General features: G+C 45.2%; 1 protein-coding gene across 3 annotated transcripts in view; it reads left to right on the forward strand.

Moving 5' to 3' along the window:
• Positions 1–14,519, forward strand: part of Kctd3 (potassium channel tetramerization domain containing 3) — a 42,448-nt gene continuing 27,929 nt past the window's right edge. Inside the window, exons 1-8 of one of the 3 annotated variants that reach the window (XM_028876755.2) lie at positions 1–311; positions 5,829–5,882; positions 6,255–6,300; positions 7,545–7,618; positions 10,531–10,589; positions 10,812–10,892; positions 11,616–11,756; positions 12,287–12,377. In XM_028876755.2, the coding sequence (XP_028732588.1) occupies positions 229–311; positions 5,829–5,882; positions 6,255–6,300; positions 7,545–7,618; positions 10,531–10,589; positions 10,812–10,892; positions 11,616–11,756; positions 12,287–12,377 (629 nt within the window). In that variant the 5' untranslated portion in view covers positions 1–228. The remainder of the gene's footprint in view (positions 312–5,828; positions 5,883–6,254; positions 6,301–7,544; positions 7,619–10,530; positions 10,590–10,811; positions 10,893–11,615; positions 11,757–12,286; positions 12,378–14,519) is intronic. The other 2 variants (XM_028876754.2, XM_028876753.2) reach the window with 2 other exon arrangements.

Below are 14,519 nucleotides of genomic sequence, written 5' to 3' on the forward strand. Positions count from 1 at the left end.
CGCGGCGACCCGTCCTCCCGACGGTTGTGGCGTCCGCCATGGAGGCGAGCGGGCCCTGAGGAGAGGCCGGGCTGGGCCGGTGGCCTGCAGCCACGAGAGGCGGAGGCCGGGGGGCAGGCAGCGGGGGAGGGGGTGCGAGCCGGGACACCGCGGGAGGCTCGGTGCTCCGTGGGTGCTCCGGCCGCTCACCCGCTGCTCCTGGCTTCGGCCCCGGCTCCGGCCGCAGACATGGCGGGCGGGCACTGCGGCAGCTTCGCCGCGGCGGCGGCCAGCAGCGGGGAGATCGTACAGCTGAACGTAGGGGGGACCAGGTGAGCCCTTCGGCCGCGCGGGGACGAGCGGGGCGGGACACCCGCGGCCGTACGGGACGGCATCTGCAAGCCCAGGTGGGGTACACGCTGCAGCGGGGGCGGCGTCTGCACGTCCAGGTGGGGTGCCCGCTGCTGCTGGCAGGGCGGCGTCTGCACGACTAGATAGGGTGCCCGCTGCAGCCTGCGCGACGTCTGCAAGTCCAGGTGGGGTGCCCGCTGCAGTCTGGGCGGCGTCTGCACGGCCAGGTGGAACACTCGCTGCAGCCTAGGAGGCGACTGCACGGCCAGGTGGGACACCCGCTGCTGGCAGGGCGGCATCTTCACGACCAGATGGGGTGCCTGCTGCAGGCAGGGCGGTGTCTACACGACCAGGTTGGGTACCCGCTGTAGGCGGGGACGCGTTTGCATGGACCAAGCAGCCCCGTGCATGCCTCAGAGTCTGGCCCCAGGTCAAGTACACAGATTATTAGAACTCAGTCGTTATTCCTCCGAGTTCCTAGGGTGTCAAGGCTAGAGGAGCACAGTTGGCATGCTGGGCCTGCCTAAGCGAGTGACTCAGGGCCTCCTGCCTGCTAAGCAAGCATGCTGACTCTGAGCTATACGCCTTCCAGCAGGTTGTAGCCAGGTTGAAGCCTGGTCTAGTGCTTGAGCTGCTGTTTAGGAGCGGACCTCCCTTTCTCTAGGTTCACCGAGGTGTGTGTGGGCTTGGCCTCTGCCAGGGATGCTAGTGAGCCTTTGAGAGTCTGCTTCGGTAGGGATTGTGTAATACAGACGTCAGTGCAGGGGACGGGGTCGATCAACATCGCTGTTTATTTCCAGAGTTTCTCTTGGTGCATGGACAGGGAGGGCCTATTCCACTTGTAGAGGAGGGTGGCTAAAAACCGGCGTGTGAGCGAGCACCTTAGGTGTTGGCAAGAAGGAAACCAGCCGGAGTTTCTTCTTTGTCCTCTCTTGGGCCTTCCACTCCCATTCTGTGCCTTTTCGTAAGTTTGTTGGCGAGGGGTGCGGGGAACCAAATCAAACAACAACAACAACAAAACTCCCAAACAACAACAGCCAAATCTGTTTTTGTATATTTTCCCTGACTTACACATTACTCTTCTCAGAAAAGGGTTATGTGCCAGCATTAGTGGAGGGGAGGGGAAGCTTGAGATTTAGGCATTTAAGGACGTAGGGAGTTGGGTACTCTGGACATAGGCTAATTTGCTGTCCTGGGAAGACTTTTTTTTTTTTCTTAGTGTCTAAGACTGTAAACATGTAACCCTTTTGCTTATTTAAAAACTAGAGATGAACAGCAGTGAAAACAGTGCCGTGGTCCTCTGGGTGCCGGGGAACCCTGAGCTAGGACTTGTCTTTATGCTCTGTCACCTTTTCCCTCCAAAGCAACGTTTTAGCAGTTGGAGAAGTTGAACTTCTACTGCATTGTATACATACCAGGTCATATGCAAATGTGTATCTCCTCATGTAAGAAATGTGGTTTCCCTGCCCACCTAAAAATCACATGAAGTATTGGGAGTAGCTTCATATGCAAAAGTGAGATACTCCACAAAAGAGGTCTGCCGTGTGTGTTACTATGGAGAAGGAAGGTTATAATCATTTAAAATCTTGACACTAGATGGCTGACATATTTCAGGCATTCAAAAGAACAAAGTATTATGACAGAAACTAAGCTATATTGTTACTTTTGAAAAGATTGTTTTGTCTTAATTGTGTGTGTGAACACAGGTGTTTGTGGAGGCCAAAGGATCCTTAGAACTGGACTTTCAGGTGTAGTGAGTTCTGCTGTGAGCCGCCTGGCATGGGTGCTGGGAACAGAACAAGAGCAACGAGTGTTCTTAACTCACTGAACCGTCGCCTCAGCCCTTATGTTGTTATTTGTCGTGTATTGGAGATGGATGTAGCCAGCACATCCACGGCTAGGCTGATAAAGGCACCTTCGGAAGCGAGCCTGGCGACCTGAGTTCCATCCCTGGAACCATGTAAAGACAAAAGGAGAACACTGACTCCACAGAGTTCTTCTCTGACTTCCACATGCACACTGTGATGTGCCCCTCCCCACCCCTACGCCACCTATATCAATAATAAAAAATAAAATAATAAAAAAGAAAGTGGATGTCTTAGTGACTGAACTCCGAGGACCATAAGCACACTCAAGCTTTGAGTCTTGAACATTTTGCTTTATCTGTGGGACTTAATTCTTAATGGGTTCTGAATTTTTCTAAGTGCTAATTAGCAGAAAATACAGAGTATGGCAATAAATTTATTACTGGTTTGGACATTTTAGAAGACAGATAACAGTTGTTAGGTGGGAATGAAACATAAAAGTAAAAATTAAGCGTTGGGATTGTTAAGAGTGAATACATCAGGTAACAAATGGCAGCATTTGATGCTAAGTGTAACACTGCTTCCTAGGTCTTCATCGACTTGCACACCCTGTTAGCACTCCAGGGCTACAAAACAGTTTAATATAGTTAAGACAGTCACAGAAGTCACTAAGAGAAAAAGTCCTTCTGTGAGTGGCTGTGGACTCCGGAAGGACGGATGGAAGATGGCCTGTGGCATGGCCTGAAGCTCTGAAGTCACAGAGGAAGAATCAAAAAGTGTGCAGAACGAAAGACACAAGCCTGCTCCTCAAGGAGTGAGGACGGCAGGTTTTTGTTTGACTTAGTGACTTGGAGATTTCTTTAAAAACCGGTAGAGTTTATTATTTACAGCATTAGTGAAGAATCCCAGTGCCACTCACGGTCTGTTTACTTAGGTACCCGTTTAGGTAAGAGGGGGCCGCTCGGTGTCTGCACTCAGGCCGGAGTGATGCTAGCTGCTCTTCAGCCCCTTTTCTTTGATTCAGTCCTTCAGCCAGAACCAGCAGCTTCGCTCCTTGGCCTCTGCTTCAGTTCCTGCCCCCAGACTCCTGCCTTGAGTTCCTGAACACCAGCCAATGGAGTGGTGCTGGTGGTTTTGTTTTGTTTTGTTTTTTGTCAACATGACATAAGCAAGGTCTTCTAGGAAGAGGGGACCTCAACTGAGAAACTGTTTCCTTAAGATCGGCCTGAGGCACATCCTTGGGACATTTTCTCGATTAATGATTGATGTGGGAAGACCCATCGCACTGTGGGTGGTACTTCTCTTGGCAGGGGGCCCTGGTTGTACAAAGCAAGCTGAGCGAGCCACAGGGAACATTTTATTCACTGCTCATCGATATAGGAGAGTCTGGCATGCTGTGGGTGGCACCATCCCTAGGTAGGCAGGCATGGGCTGTATCAGAAAGGTAGCTGAGCAAGCCGAGGAAAAGAGCCAGCAGGCAGCATTGCTCCATGGTCTCTGCGTCACTTCCTGTCTTGAGTTCATGCCTTGGCCTCCTTCAGGGACAGATGAGACCTGGAAGCCAAATACACATTTTCTTCCTAGGTTGATGTTGGTCAGTGTTTTATCGAGGCAACAGAAAGCAAACTAGGACATGAGTGGATCTTCCCATTCATTTAATCTAATTCGGAGCTCCTTCACAGACACGCCGAAGGGTTGTTTCCATAGTGATTATAGACAATCAAGATGAACGATCCACCGTTGTTACTTGAAGTTATCTAATGCCTTCTGAAATCCAGTCTTTCTGTGGATTCACCATTGACTGATTTTCTTTTAATGACTAGTGGTAACCTTTGTTCTATTAAAGAGTTTGCTAAGACACATTGGTAGGAAAAATTGTCATGTTTTCTTGAGGACCTGCTTGTTGAACTCCTTATTTATTTATGTCTTTATGTCTTTATTTGAAACAAAGTCCCACTGGCCTCTAATTTGCCATGTATCCTAAGCTGACATGGAGCTCATGCCATTCTCCTGCCTCAGCCTCTGGAGTAGTGGAATTACAGGCATGTGCTACCTAACCTGTTTTTAGCTCCTTTCTTAGATTAATGTGCATAGGAATTGCTTCACACTTAGATTATTATAACATGTGGAATTAGTTATGAGTTAGCATCCTTGTGTGTCTATAAGATCTTTTAATGGAACGTATGTGGGATCTATCTATAGGAAGTTAATTATTTGGGGCTGGAGAGTTGGTTCAGTGGTTAAGAGCACTTGTTGCTCTTGCAGAAGGCCCAGTTTTGAATCCCAACACCTATGTGGTGGCTCACAACTGTCTGTAACTCCAGTTCCAGGGGAATCTGACGACCTCTACTGCCCCCTGTGGGCACCAGGCATTCACATAGTGCATATTGATACATGCAGACAAAACACTTATAAGATAATAAATCAATTTTTCAAAAACCATTATGTCCCTCTTTCCCTTAGTAGGTCACTGAGAGGATGTGTTTTCCTTACAGATTGTGAATTTGTGGATGGAGGAAGCAGAGTTAATTTTTTCTTTATGAATAAGAAGCTGCTTTGATAACAATAGATGATGTCTGAGATAATGGGCTTAATCAGACGTTTTATGGAAGGGAGCTTGTACTTTTTCTGCTGTCACTGACATTAGGTAACATAGGCCTGGTCATGCCAGTGACCATGTGGACAGCTTGGTAACATGTTTATCAATACTTTATATGGAAATGTTCTGCTGTAGCCATATAAAGCCCATAGGTTTTGCAGAGGAACTAGTGTCTCAGTTTGTACAAAACACTTAATTGTGCCTCTGATTATCACCTCTGTTTCAGAGTAGCTCTTGTGTCTGTGCCAGTGTCAGGGTACAGGATTATAGGTCATTCTCCAAACACTGCCACCCACTTTTTTAAAAAAAAAACTAGTTTTATTATTATTGTTATGATTATTATGATTATTAAACATGCTCTTAAAAGTAAGCTTGGAAGTTGTACGGTTTTTAGGGAGTAATCATCTATCAAGAAAGGAAATGGTTTAAGCCCTTGGTGTCTCTGTGCTCAGGTGTGCACTTGACCTCTGCAGTTCTCAGCTTGGCCTGCGGTTCACTGACATTTGCTGTGCCACTTGGAAGATGGGAAAGGAAATGAAGGAAACCTTGAATGACGGGCTGGGATTAACAAGGAACAGACAGTACCTATTTAACTCATAAATTGGAGATAGCCCAATTTATGCTGTAGAGAGGGTGTTGAATACATAATTTACATGAGTTACTAATTGCTCAGAAAGAGGTCATACAGGACGAAATGTCTAGAAACACCATTGTGGATTTGGTAAGCTAGTGGTGTCAGCAAGATGGCTAGGACTTGGACTGTTGGACATGAAGAAGGTGATTGAGCTGGGATGGAGACACAAGACAGGAACACAAAGTCGGGGGACAGCAGCGGCACCAGAGATTTGTACAGCTGAGCCAAGAAGTTGAGCTTGTGTGATGGACTAAAAAAGTTGGGATTTAGGAAGCATTGCATTTGATTTTGCTGAGAGCTGTTTGAAAATCTTAACTCTGATTGCAAAGTAGTAAAATTTAAAAGTAGTAAACACGATAAATAGAATCAATGCAAGTGTAACCATATCAGCTTGTGAGCATTACTGTCTCCTGTCTCAAGGTGTGTTCTCATTTATAATGCAAGGCGGTTTCAATTGCAGATTCAGTACCTCAAGACAGACTCTCATGTGGATTCCAGATTCTTTTTTTTCCAGGTAACTAATGCAATTTTTTATGTTATATATTTGGTTAGTTGCCAAAATATGAAAATTTTCCTTATTAGTTAAATGAAGATTTTTTTGATAATTTGAATTAAAAATGTTAACTCTTAAATGAGAAATTTTACTGTTTTTATACTATTGAGAAGGGGTTTGCTGTGTATCCCAGGCTGGTCTTGAACTCCTGATCCCCCTGCCTCAGCCTTCTAGTTGTTGGAGTTACAGGCATACACCCCACACCTGGTTAAAATTGAGATTTTTTTTTAAGTGGAGACAGAACATTTGCTTGTGTTGGCTTTGACATTAGTAAGGGAGTTGTTTATGTTCAGATTTTTGCAACTAACTCCAGCTTGTTTTAATGGCTCCTAGTTTGCTGAGTGGAAGAATTTCAACACTTCGAGATGAAACCGGTGCTGTGAGTATAAAGTTGTGTTTCGAAATTCAGTCAACAAATCCTTATAATTTTCAGTGTATAGTGACAGGAAAGCTCACATTGTAGTAGACACAAATTTAGTATGGCGTTTTTGTTAAATTGGGATTGCAGTGTTTCTAACCTGGAGACTCTTAAGCAGTAACTGTTGTGTATAGCAGTCTGAGATGTTTGTGATTAGAGTCATTATAGGATGTAGATTGCATTGACAATTGATGGGATAGTTCCATAGTCAATAATTGAAACTTTAATAGTCAATCAATATAAGGAAGAAACTGTTTTGGAATTGGAGTGGTAGAAACTTGGAGGTGGGAAAGTCCTACAATTTTTTATGAACCTGTGGAGACAAAGGCCAGGGAAGTTTATGCTCACAACGTGCCTGTGGACGCACGTGGGTTCAGATAACTAGTGTGAAAGAGAGTGACAACCCGCAGAAGCAGGTTACAGTTGTTTGTTTGGTAAGAGTTGCAGGCAAAATAAAGCAGCAAAGCAGATGTGTCTGCATGAAATTTAGTTCAAAATTAAATAAAAACCCAGTTCATGGTTTTCCCATTGGAAGCATCTTTGTCCTTTTCCTTCTGTGGTCCTCCATCTGATGTCCTCCTAGCCCATGAAGCAGAGATGGTGAGGTTGTCAGCTAAGGCTGCGGAAGTCCTGTCCTCAGGTGACAGCCGTGGCAGCACCGACCTGTGTCTATGCAGGAGAGCACAGTGCTCCCCTCGTCATTCATTCCCAGGAGTCCCTGTGGCCACTGCAGCGGGTGCTGCCAGAACAGCGTGAGGTTGCCCGGGTGTTTCCCCCAAGCATTGTTAGTAATTTCTGTTTGAAACCTGAGACTTACGCAAGGACGCTTGGCTCAATCTGGGAGGAGGGGACTGGACCTGCCTGGACTGAGTCTATCAGGTCGATCCCAGTCCTTGGGGGAGACCTTGATCTGAAGGAGGTAGGAATAGGGGGTGGGCTGGGGGGAAGGAGAGGGGGCAGGAAGGGAGAGAACAAGGGAATCTGTGGCTGTAGAACTGAATAGTATTGTAAAATAAAATAAAAAAAAAAAAAGAAAAGAAAAAGAAAACACATGCCCACACTGACTACGGCCATACCATTTCAATTTTAGAAACATCAAAACCAAGGCAATCTGTCAGTCAATTTCTGTTCCTCATTAGTGTTTCAGATGTTGAAGGCGGGACATACATTTTTGACTTGATAATAAAACAGTTCTTCACTTGCAGATATTTATTGATAGGGACCCGGCAGCATTCGCCCCCATTTTAAATTTTCTTCGGACAAAGGAACTCGACTTAAGGTAAGGGTCTCGTCGTTTCTGAGGCCTTGCTGGCACCCAATGTTCGGGCCTGGGCACAAAGGAATGTGCTTGCCCAAGACTGCATTTTAGTTGATGTGTTTGTACTTACTATGGCACACCGTGTTGACACTTAGTAAGATGCAAGCGTACAGCATGTGACAATCATATCAGGGTAATTACTGCATGGTCTCCTCCAATGATACTCTGTGTTGGGAACCTTTAGTACTTCCTCGGTTATTTTGAAGTGTGTAGTTAATTGTAGACCACAGCTGTAGACACAGATATGCTGTGTACCTTTGACAAACCTCCACCTGTGTTTGTTACCTGCTTCTTCCAGCCTCTGAGCACCTCTGATCTACTCCGTGAGCAGCAGGCATCCTCAGCTGAAGTTGGATGGTACAGGCCACCAGGCCTCTTTCCTCCAGGATGTTGTGGCAGCTTCCTGGGCGCTCCCTGTCTTGCCCCTCTGTAGTTCATTTGGTCCTGCAGCCCACAGCCTGCGTCTTACCAGGCTGCCGTTCTGCTGAGAGTGGAGAGGTTCTTTTGGACAAATGGCTGATCGTTTTGGGTTTGGTCTTGCTTGTCTGTCTTCTGCCTGTACTTAATTTCTCTCACAGTGGCAGCTCTCCAGTGTCTGTCTTTGCAGTGTTTACCTAAGACTTCTTGCCTGTCAGTGCCCCAGCTCCTGCTGTATACACTTACCTTTGCGCTGATCTTTCTTAAGGGCACCCTCTCTTTACTATGTGGCTGAGTCTAGCCTCGTGACCGACATGTAGTAGATTGCAGCTGATATGGATCATGAACAATCACTTGAACTGTATCTGTGAATTTGCCGTCTTGAATTACAGTTTGCATTTCTACTGTGAAGCTTTGGTTAGGATTTTTGGCAAACCTTCACTGAGGCTCAGAACTTTTTGTAGGGACAACTTTTAGGAACCTTGGTGTTACCGTTAGCTGCTGCTCCACTGAATTCTGGCTCATACTGAAGATGTGTTCTTTGCAGATGGAGTTGTATATTCATGATTTTGGTCTGACTTGTCCCTTATATTCCCAGTGCTGAATGTATCTGATGTGTGCAGGCCAGGCATTTGTGAGGTCTGTAGAAGGGCACTGAGGGTACTTGTTTGCATCTTATGTCTGGGCCTGGAATGGGGGAGAGGGAGGCTCTCAACTTCCTGACTGAGATTGTTTTCATGCACCTCATTTATTTAAAAACTCAAGTTGCTTTGTGACTGACCCACTGTTAATCCACAAGGAAAGGCCCACTGTATACTCACCTCTCTTCTTAGCACTCAGCACCTTTTTTTGCTTGAAAAAGGCCCAGCAAATTTAAATTTTGTGAGTGGTTCCTTTTAAAAAAAAAAAGGAAGACATTTGTGAAAAATTGTTGTAACCTGTTTCTTGCATAACATTTGTTTTTATTTTTGTTTATTTTTTCGAGACAGGGTTTCTCTGTGTAGTTTTGGTGCCTGTCCTGGATCTTGCTCTGTAGACCAGGCTGGCCTTGAACTCACAGAGATCTACCTGGTTCTGACTCCCTAGTGCTGGGATTGCATAACATATTTGTATTGCTGGTACCACTACTTAGGAATTTGTCTCTCAGCCGTCCGGGGACTGCCTGTAGCTCCTTGAGTAGCCCCATGTGTGTCCTGAGCCCTTCCTTGTTTTGGGCCTTTGCCACTGTACCATTGACTTTTGGTTTTAAAGGGGAGTTGGGAAGTTTTCGCAGTCTTGTGTGTCTGTGTGTCTGTATGTCCATGTGTCCGAACTAAAGTTGGTGTCAGGCACCTTGGATCTCTCTCTCTCTGCCTTTGATTTGCAGGCATGGTCTCTCAGTTGAACCCAGATCTTACCATCACTTGGATTAGTTTAGCAAGCCAACCTGCTCTAGGGTCTTCTTTCTCTGCCTTCTGCATCTGGGGTTACAGGTGGGCTGCCACACCCATCTAGCATTTCTGGGATGTGGACGGATCTGAATCCCCTCCCCTTGGGTCCTTCTCTTTGGGCTGCAATTGCTCCACTTCAACCCTTCCAAGTCCATACCTTCTAATAGAAAATGAAACCATTAACTCACAATTCCATATGCTAAGGTTTCTCTAAGGAGGAGCAGACCGAAGCTGAGTGTTCCAGTTGGCCTTGGTGCTGTGGGCTCCAGAGCTCACTGTTTTCACTTATTTACATATTTCCTAACTTTACTACTGTGTGGCAAAACCATCTTCATCTGGATAAAACATCCTTGCTGGCCTTTTAAAATCCAAGTTTCACTTTATTTTACCAGCAGATATATTGCAGGGTGTGTAAGTGAGTACTGTTCTAGGCACAGTCAGAAGAAAGCTAAGCTTGCAAGGTGCTTACAGTACAACAAGGAAGGTTAAATTATGAATAGGAAGAATTGTACTTAAGACAATTGTTTCTACAGGTTTTTTTCTTGTTGGATTTTTCTTGGTAATTTGTTTGTATTAGCCCTCTTACACAAATCATCAAAATACATATGGTTTTTAGGTAACAAAATGTTTTTTTTTTTGAAGTTTTATTTTTGTTTTATGTTTATGAATGTTTTGTCCACACATATGTCTGTGCATCATGTGCATACAGTGTGTCCTTAGAGGTCAGGAGGAGGAGTTGGATCCCTTGGAACTGGAGTTTCAGGTGGCTCTGAGCTGCCTTTTGGTGCTGGGAACTGAACCTGTGCCCTCTGGAAGAGAAGCATACACTCTTAACCACTGAACATCTCTCCAGCCCAACGGAATGTTGTGTTCTATGTGACTTTCCTTTAGACTGTCAGATTATGAGAAAAACAGATGTAAGCTTGATACCCTGTCCCCGTGAGGAGTCTGATGCTTTCTCCTTTGTCTCCTGGCAGCTCAGGTTGTTGGTTAGAGAGCTCACAGCCTTTGTTCGTGTCTTTACAGGGGAGTGAGCATCAATGTTCTCAGACACGAAGCAGAGTTTTACGGGATCACTCCATTAGGTATGTGTTGATCTCCCGGGACTGACCAGGGCAGAGTGTCTTCCAGCAGGTCCTCTTGAGAGGAGTTCAGTGCTTAGTATTTCCTAGTAAAAAGATGACCTCAGCTATGAATTATTTTAAACATTTCTCCTTTCTCTTTTCCCACCCTTAACTAGAGAAAGTAGACGTGGAGCAGGTGTGTGTTTGCATGTCCCCCTGACAAGCTTGTGCTGACTCTTACAGTTCGAAGGCTGCTGCTATGTGAGGAGCTGGAGAGGTCGTCCTGTGGCAGTGTCCTATTCCACGGCTACTTGCCTCCACCAGGTACTGCAGCTCAAATTTGTTCACACTTGTCACTGAACAAGAACACACATAAGAATTATAAAAACCTTCTTGGTTATTTGAGTCTTGATAAATCTGAACCTCATCAGCATGTGCCCTTTGAGAGTGAAACCACATAGTATGTGGAGCAGGGGTTGATGCCACCTTCTGTAAGGGCTCAAGAACATCTCCATGGCAGCACTACAGCTGCCATGTACATCGCGAACCCTTAGCCCAAGGACTGGAGCCCTGGAGCTCTGCAGGTGTAGGTCAGTATGCCCTCAGCTACTGAGAAGAGTTGGCCTTTTCCCTGGGCAGCATTGTGCTTCTGAGAGGTGTTGCTTTTGAAAAGATCCTGTCTGAAAGGATGAGGAAATGAAACTTTGAGGCAGTGAGCTTCGACCTAGTGAGAATGACATGTGACTACTATAAGCCTAAAGAGCAGCTTAGATTGGAGAGCCTGATTGTTCAGTACCCTGAAGCTGAGTAAAAGGGCACGTACTATGATAAGCCTTAATCTCATGGGCTGTGAATAGTAAAAATACCAGGAATTGGTTGGGTTGTATCTTATTTTCTTTTTATAGTTAAATTGTTTGCGATACATTGATGTGTTTGAAGACCTATTTTTGATATAACAGTTTAGATGCTTGTGTCCCTCTGTTAAAATGTGATATTTTTAATTTTTAGAAGGATAAACAGATAAGCCTGTCTTTTCTCCTTTGTAAGGTATTCCCAGTCGTAAAATAACTACCACAGCTAGACCCTCTGTGGATGCCAGGAATGGACTGAATTCCACGGAAGGTGAAGCCCGAGGAAGTGGGACCCAGCCTGTGCTCTCTGCAAATGGAGACGAGACTGTTAGGCTGGGTAAGCGGGTTCAGAACACAGAGAAGGAAGGCTTGTGCTTCGTTCTCAGTGTCAGGCTGCCGTGGTGTTTGAATATGACTCTTTTGCCCCACACAGACACAGACCTCCCCCCCTCCCCCACTCACACTCTCTTAGGGTGCTGTGTGTTGAACCCATGGCTACAGTACTGAGTGCCGTGGTACCGGGCCACCCCCCAGCCCTTTATTTCCATTTTAAATCTAGATTCATCGTTTAGATCTTGGAAAATCTTTTAACACACATATTCATTTGAAGTATAATGTGATCCTCTGTTTTTGTTTTCTTCTGTGGAACAGTTGACAAACTGTTCACATTTTAGGCTCTTGGGGCTGTGGTATCTGTTGGAAACACTTCCTTTTGCCTCTGTCTGTTGAAGGCATGCCCTGTAGTATAAGCTGTGAGCGTGCTCTGCTCTGACCACCTATCAGCCAGACAGGGAGAAATGAAATGGCCTTGGAGTCAGAGCTTTCCAACTGAGTTAAGATGTAATTGCTCCTCTCTAAATCCTGCAGGATTTCCAGTGGATCCAAGAAAGGTGCTAATCGTTGCTGGCCACCACAACTGGATTGTAGCTGCCTATGCGCATTTCGCTGTCTGTTACAGGTACCTCGTCCTTAATGATTTGGTTTTATTTTAGATAATTATGTTTTATATTTAGGTTAAACATCTGTTTCTTTTAGCCATCAGTTTCTCTTCTGCATGTTTCACCCACTTCACTTGGTAAAAATTTAGTTTGTTTTCACTTAATACCTACTTTCTGATAGCCTTAATGGCTTCTGTGTTTCCCAGACAGCAGAAACTGTGATGCAGATGAGCTATGTTGCTCTTTCCTGCTCACTTGGTTGCTACATTGACGACGTTAGGCAGGATTATAATGTAAGCTCTGCAGCTCCTTTTTTTATGATGAGTCAGTCTCGTACTGTGCATAGAGTCGAGGGGAGCTCGGTCCTGGATAACCCGCCAGCCACACTGTTGGGAGTGGTCAGGCAGAACTGTTGTGTGCACACTGACACAGCTCAGTGTCTGCGGTGTGTGGGGTTTTAAGGTGACTGAGTTAGACTGGAAGGCAGTGAAGAGGAGGGCAGAGTCCAAAGTGAGCTTGTTTTTAACTGGGGAAAGTTCGACTCTTTTTTCAAAGTCCCTTGGCCTGTGGCCACAGGCCATGCTGATGTTCTGAAGGCAGGGACAGAGAGGTGGTCAGAATTTATTCTCTCTATATAATCCCACTAAAGAAATGTTTTTGTCACTTTGGTTAAAAAAACAAAACAAAACAAAAAACCCTGAAGGTTGAAAGTTTAAAATCCGGTCCCGTTGTAAATCCTGAAAGTGTGCCATGCAGGTTTGCCTCTGGAGGGAGATGCATGCCAGTTGCTTGGACATGCCTTTGGTTGTGAGGCTTTGTTCTGAGCGCTTTGCAGGTTTTAATTCAATGACTAAAGAGAATAGAAGTGAGCTCTGGGTGATTGTTTTGTAGATAGCTCTTACAGATCATGAGACAGTTTAGCAAGGGATTTTTAGAGTTGGTTTATATTTACCGTCATCTGAGTCTAAACTGAAAAGGTCCCAGGATGCCAGCCTCCTGGTTGTTTTGAACTAGGTGCACACTGATTATTGACAGGGAGTCCAGGAATGGGCATGATGGTGACGGTTACGTGGTGTGGCAGCTCTACCCCTGTCACAGACTGTTGATAAAAGATTTCCAAAGACATTTCATAGTTAAGATCATGGTCTTTTCTGCAAGATAATTTTCTTCACAGTTTTATGTAAGTTCAAAGCCTTAAAGTGGAGAATGATGTGGTAGCCACTGTGTGTTTTCTCGTAGGCTACTGGCTTCTGTGTGGTTGGGCTTTAGTTTTGTGTCCCATTTTCTTCCTGACTTTGACAGTCTTTGAATAAATGAAGAAATTGTGTAAATTGCTGCCCTCTTGCACTCTCAGTGTGGGAGGAATTTCCTTTGTTGTCGATGGTGTAAAGTTTAAGAATGTGAGTAACTATGTTTGCATCATTTATCATGTAAGTCAGCTTCCTGATGAGTGTGAAGCTCCCTCCACCGCGCGCGCACGCGCGCGTGTTGTGTGTGTGTGTGTGTGTGTGTGTGTATACACATGTGTATGTGTATCTGTGTATTTGGGTATCTTGAACTCTTACATGCTTATCATTCTTAAATACACCCATTTAATTTGAGGAACAATGTGTTTACAGTACATTTCACACTTACTAAACCTTGGGTGAGACTTTACTATGGAAAACACGATAATCTCTGCACTGCCGTCCTAACTCCAGAGTCAGCAGTGAAGAGCTGGATTGTCAGTTCTTGTTGTCTCATTTAACATGTTTTAACTTTCATCGCCTCCATGGAAAATTATATAGCTAATCGATTTCTTTGCATGCATTTCAATTTGAAAACACAAGTTCACCTGCCTTACTGAGTTAAATTCTGTAGCTGTGCAGTCATGCTCTCCAGATTATAAATATTTTATCCTATAAGATCCTAATTGTTGCAGACACACAAGTACGAAGTGTGCTCTCTGGAAGTGGGTGTTGTGTATGTCCCTACATCTTTTTTGTATGATCATACCCTTCTGTCCTTCAGTCCACCAGCACGGCTGCTGAGATCTGTTGGGATCCGCCCTGTGGCCACACTGCCACACAGCCTATGGCATTAGTCTTGAAGTGTGGACAATTCCTGCTTTGTGCCCAGTCTGAAGGAAAGGGCCTAAGAGTCTTCATTGTGCAGTAGTTGCC

This window comes from Peromyscus leucopus, chromosome 15 (assembly GCF_004664715.2).
Source record: "Peromyscus leucopus breed LL Stock chromosome 15, UCI_PerLeu_2.1, whole genome shotgun sequence".
Classification (NCBI taxonomy): Eukaryota; Metazoa; Chordata; class Mammalia; order Rodentia; family Cricetidae; genus Peromyscus; species Peromyscus leucopus.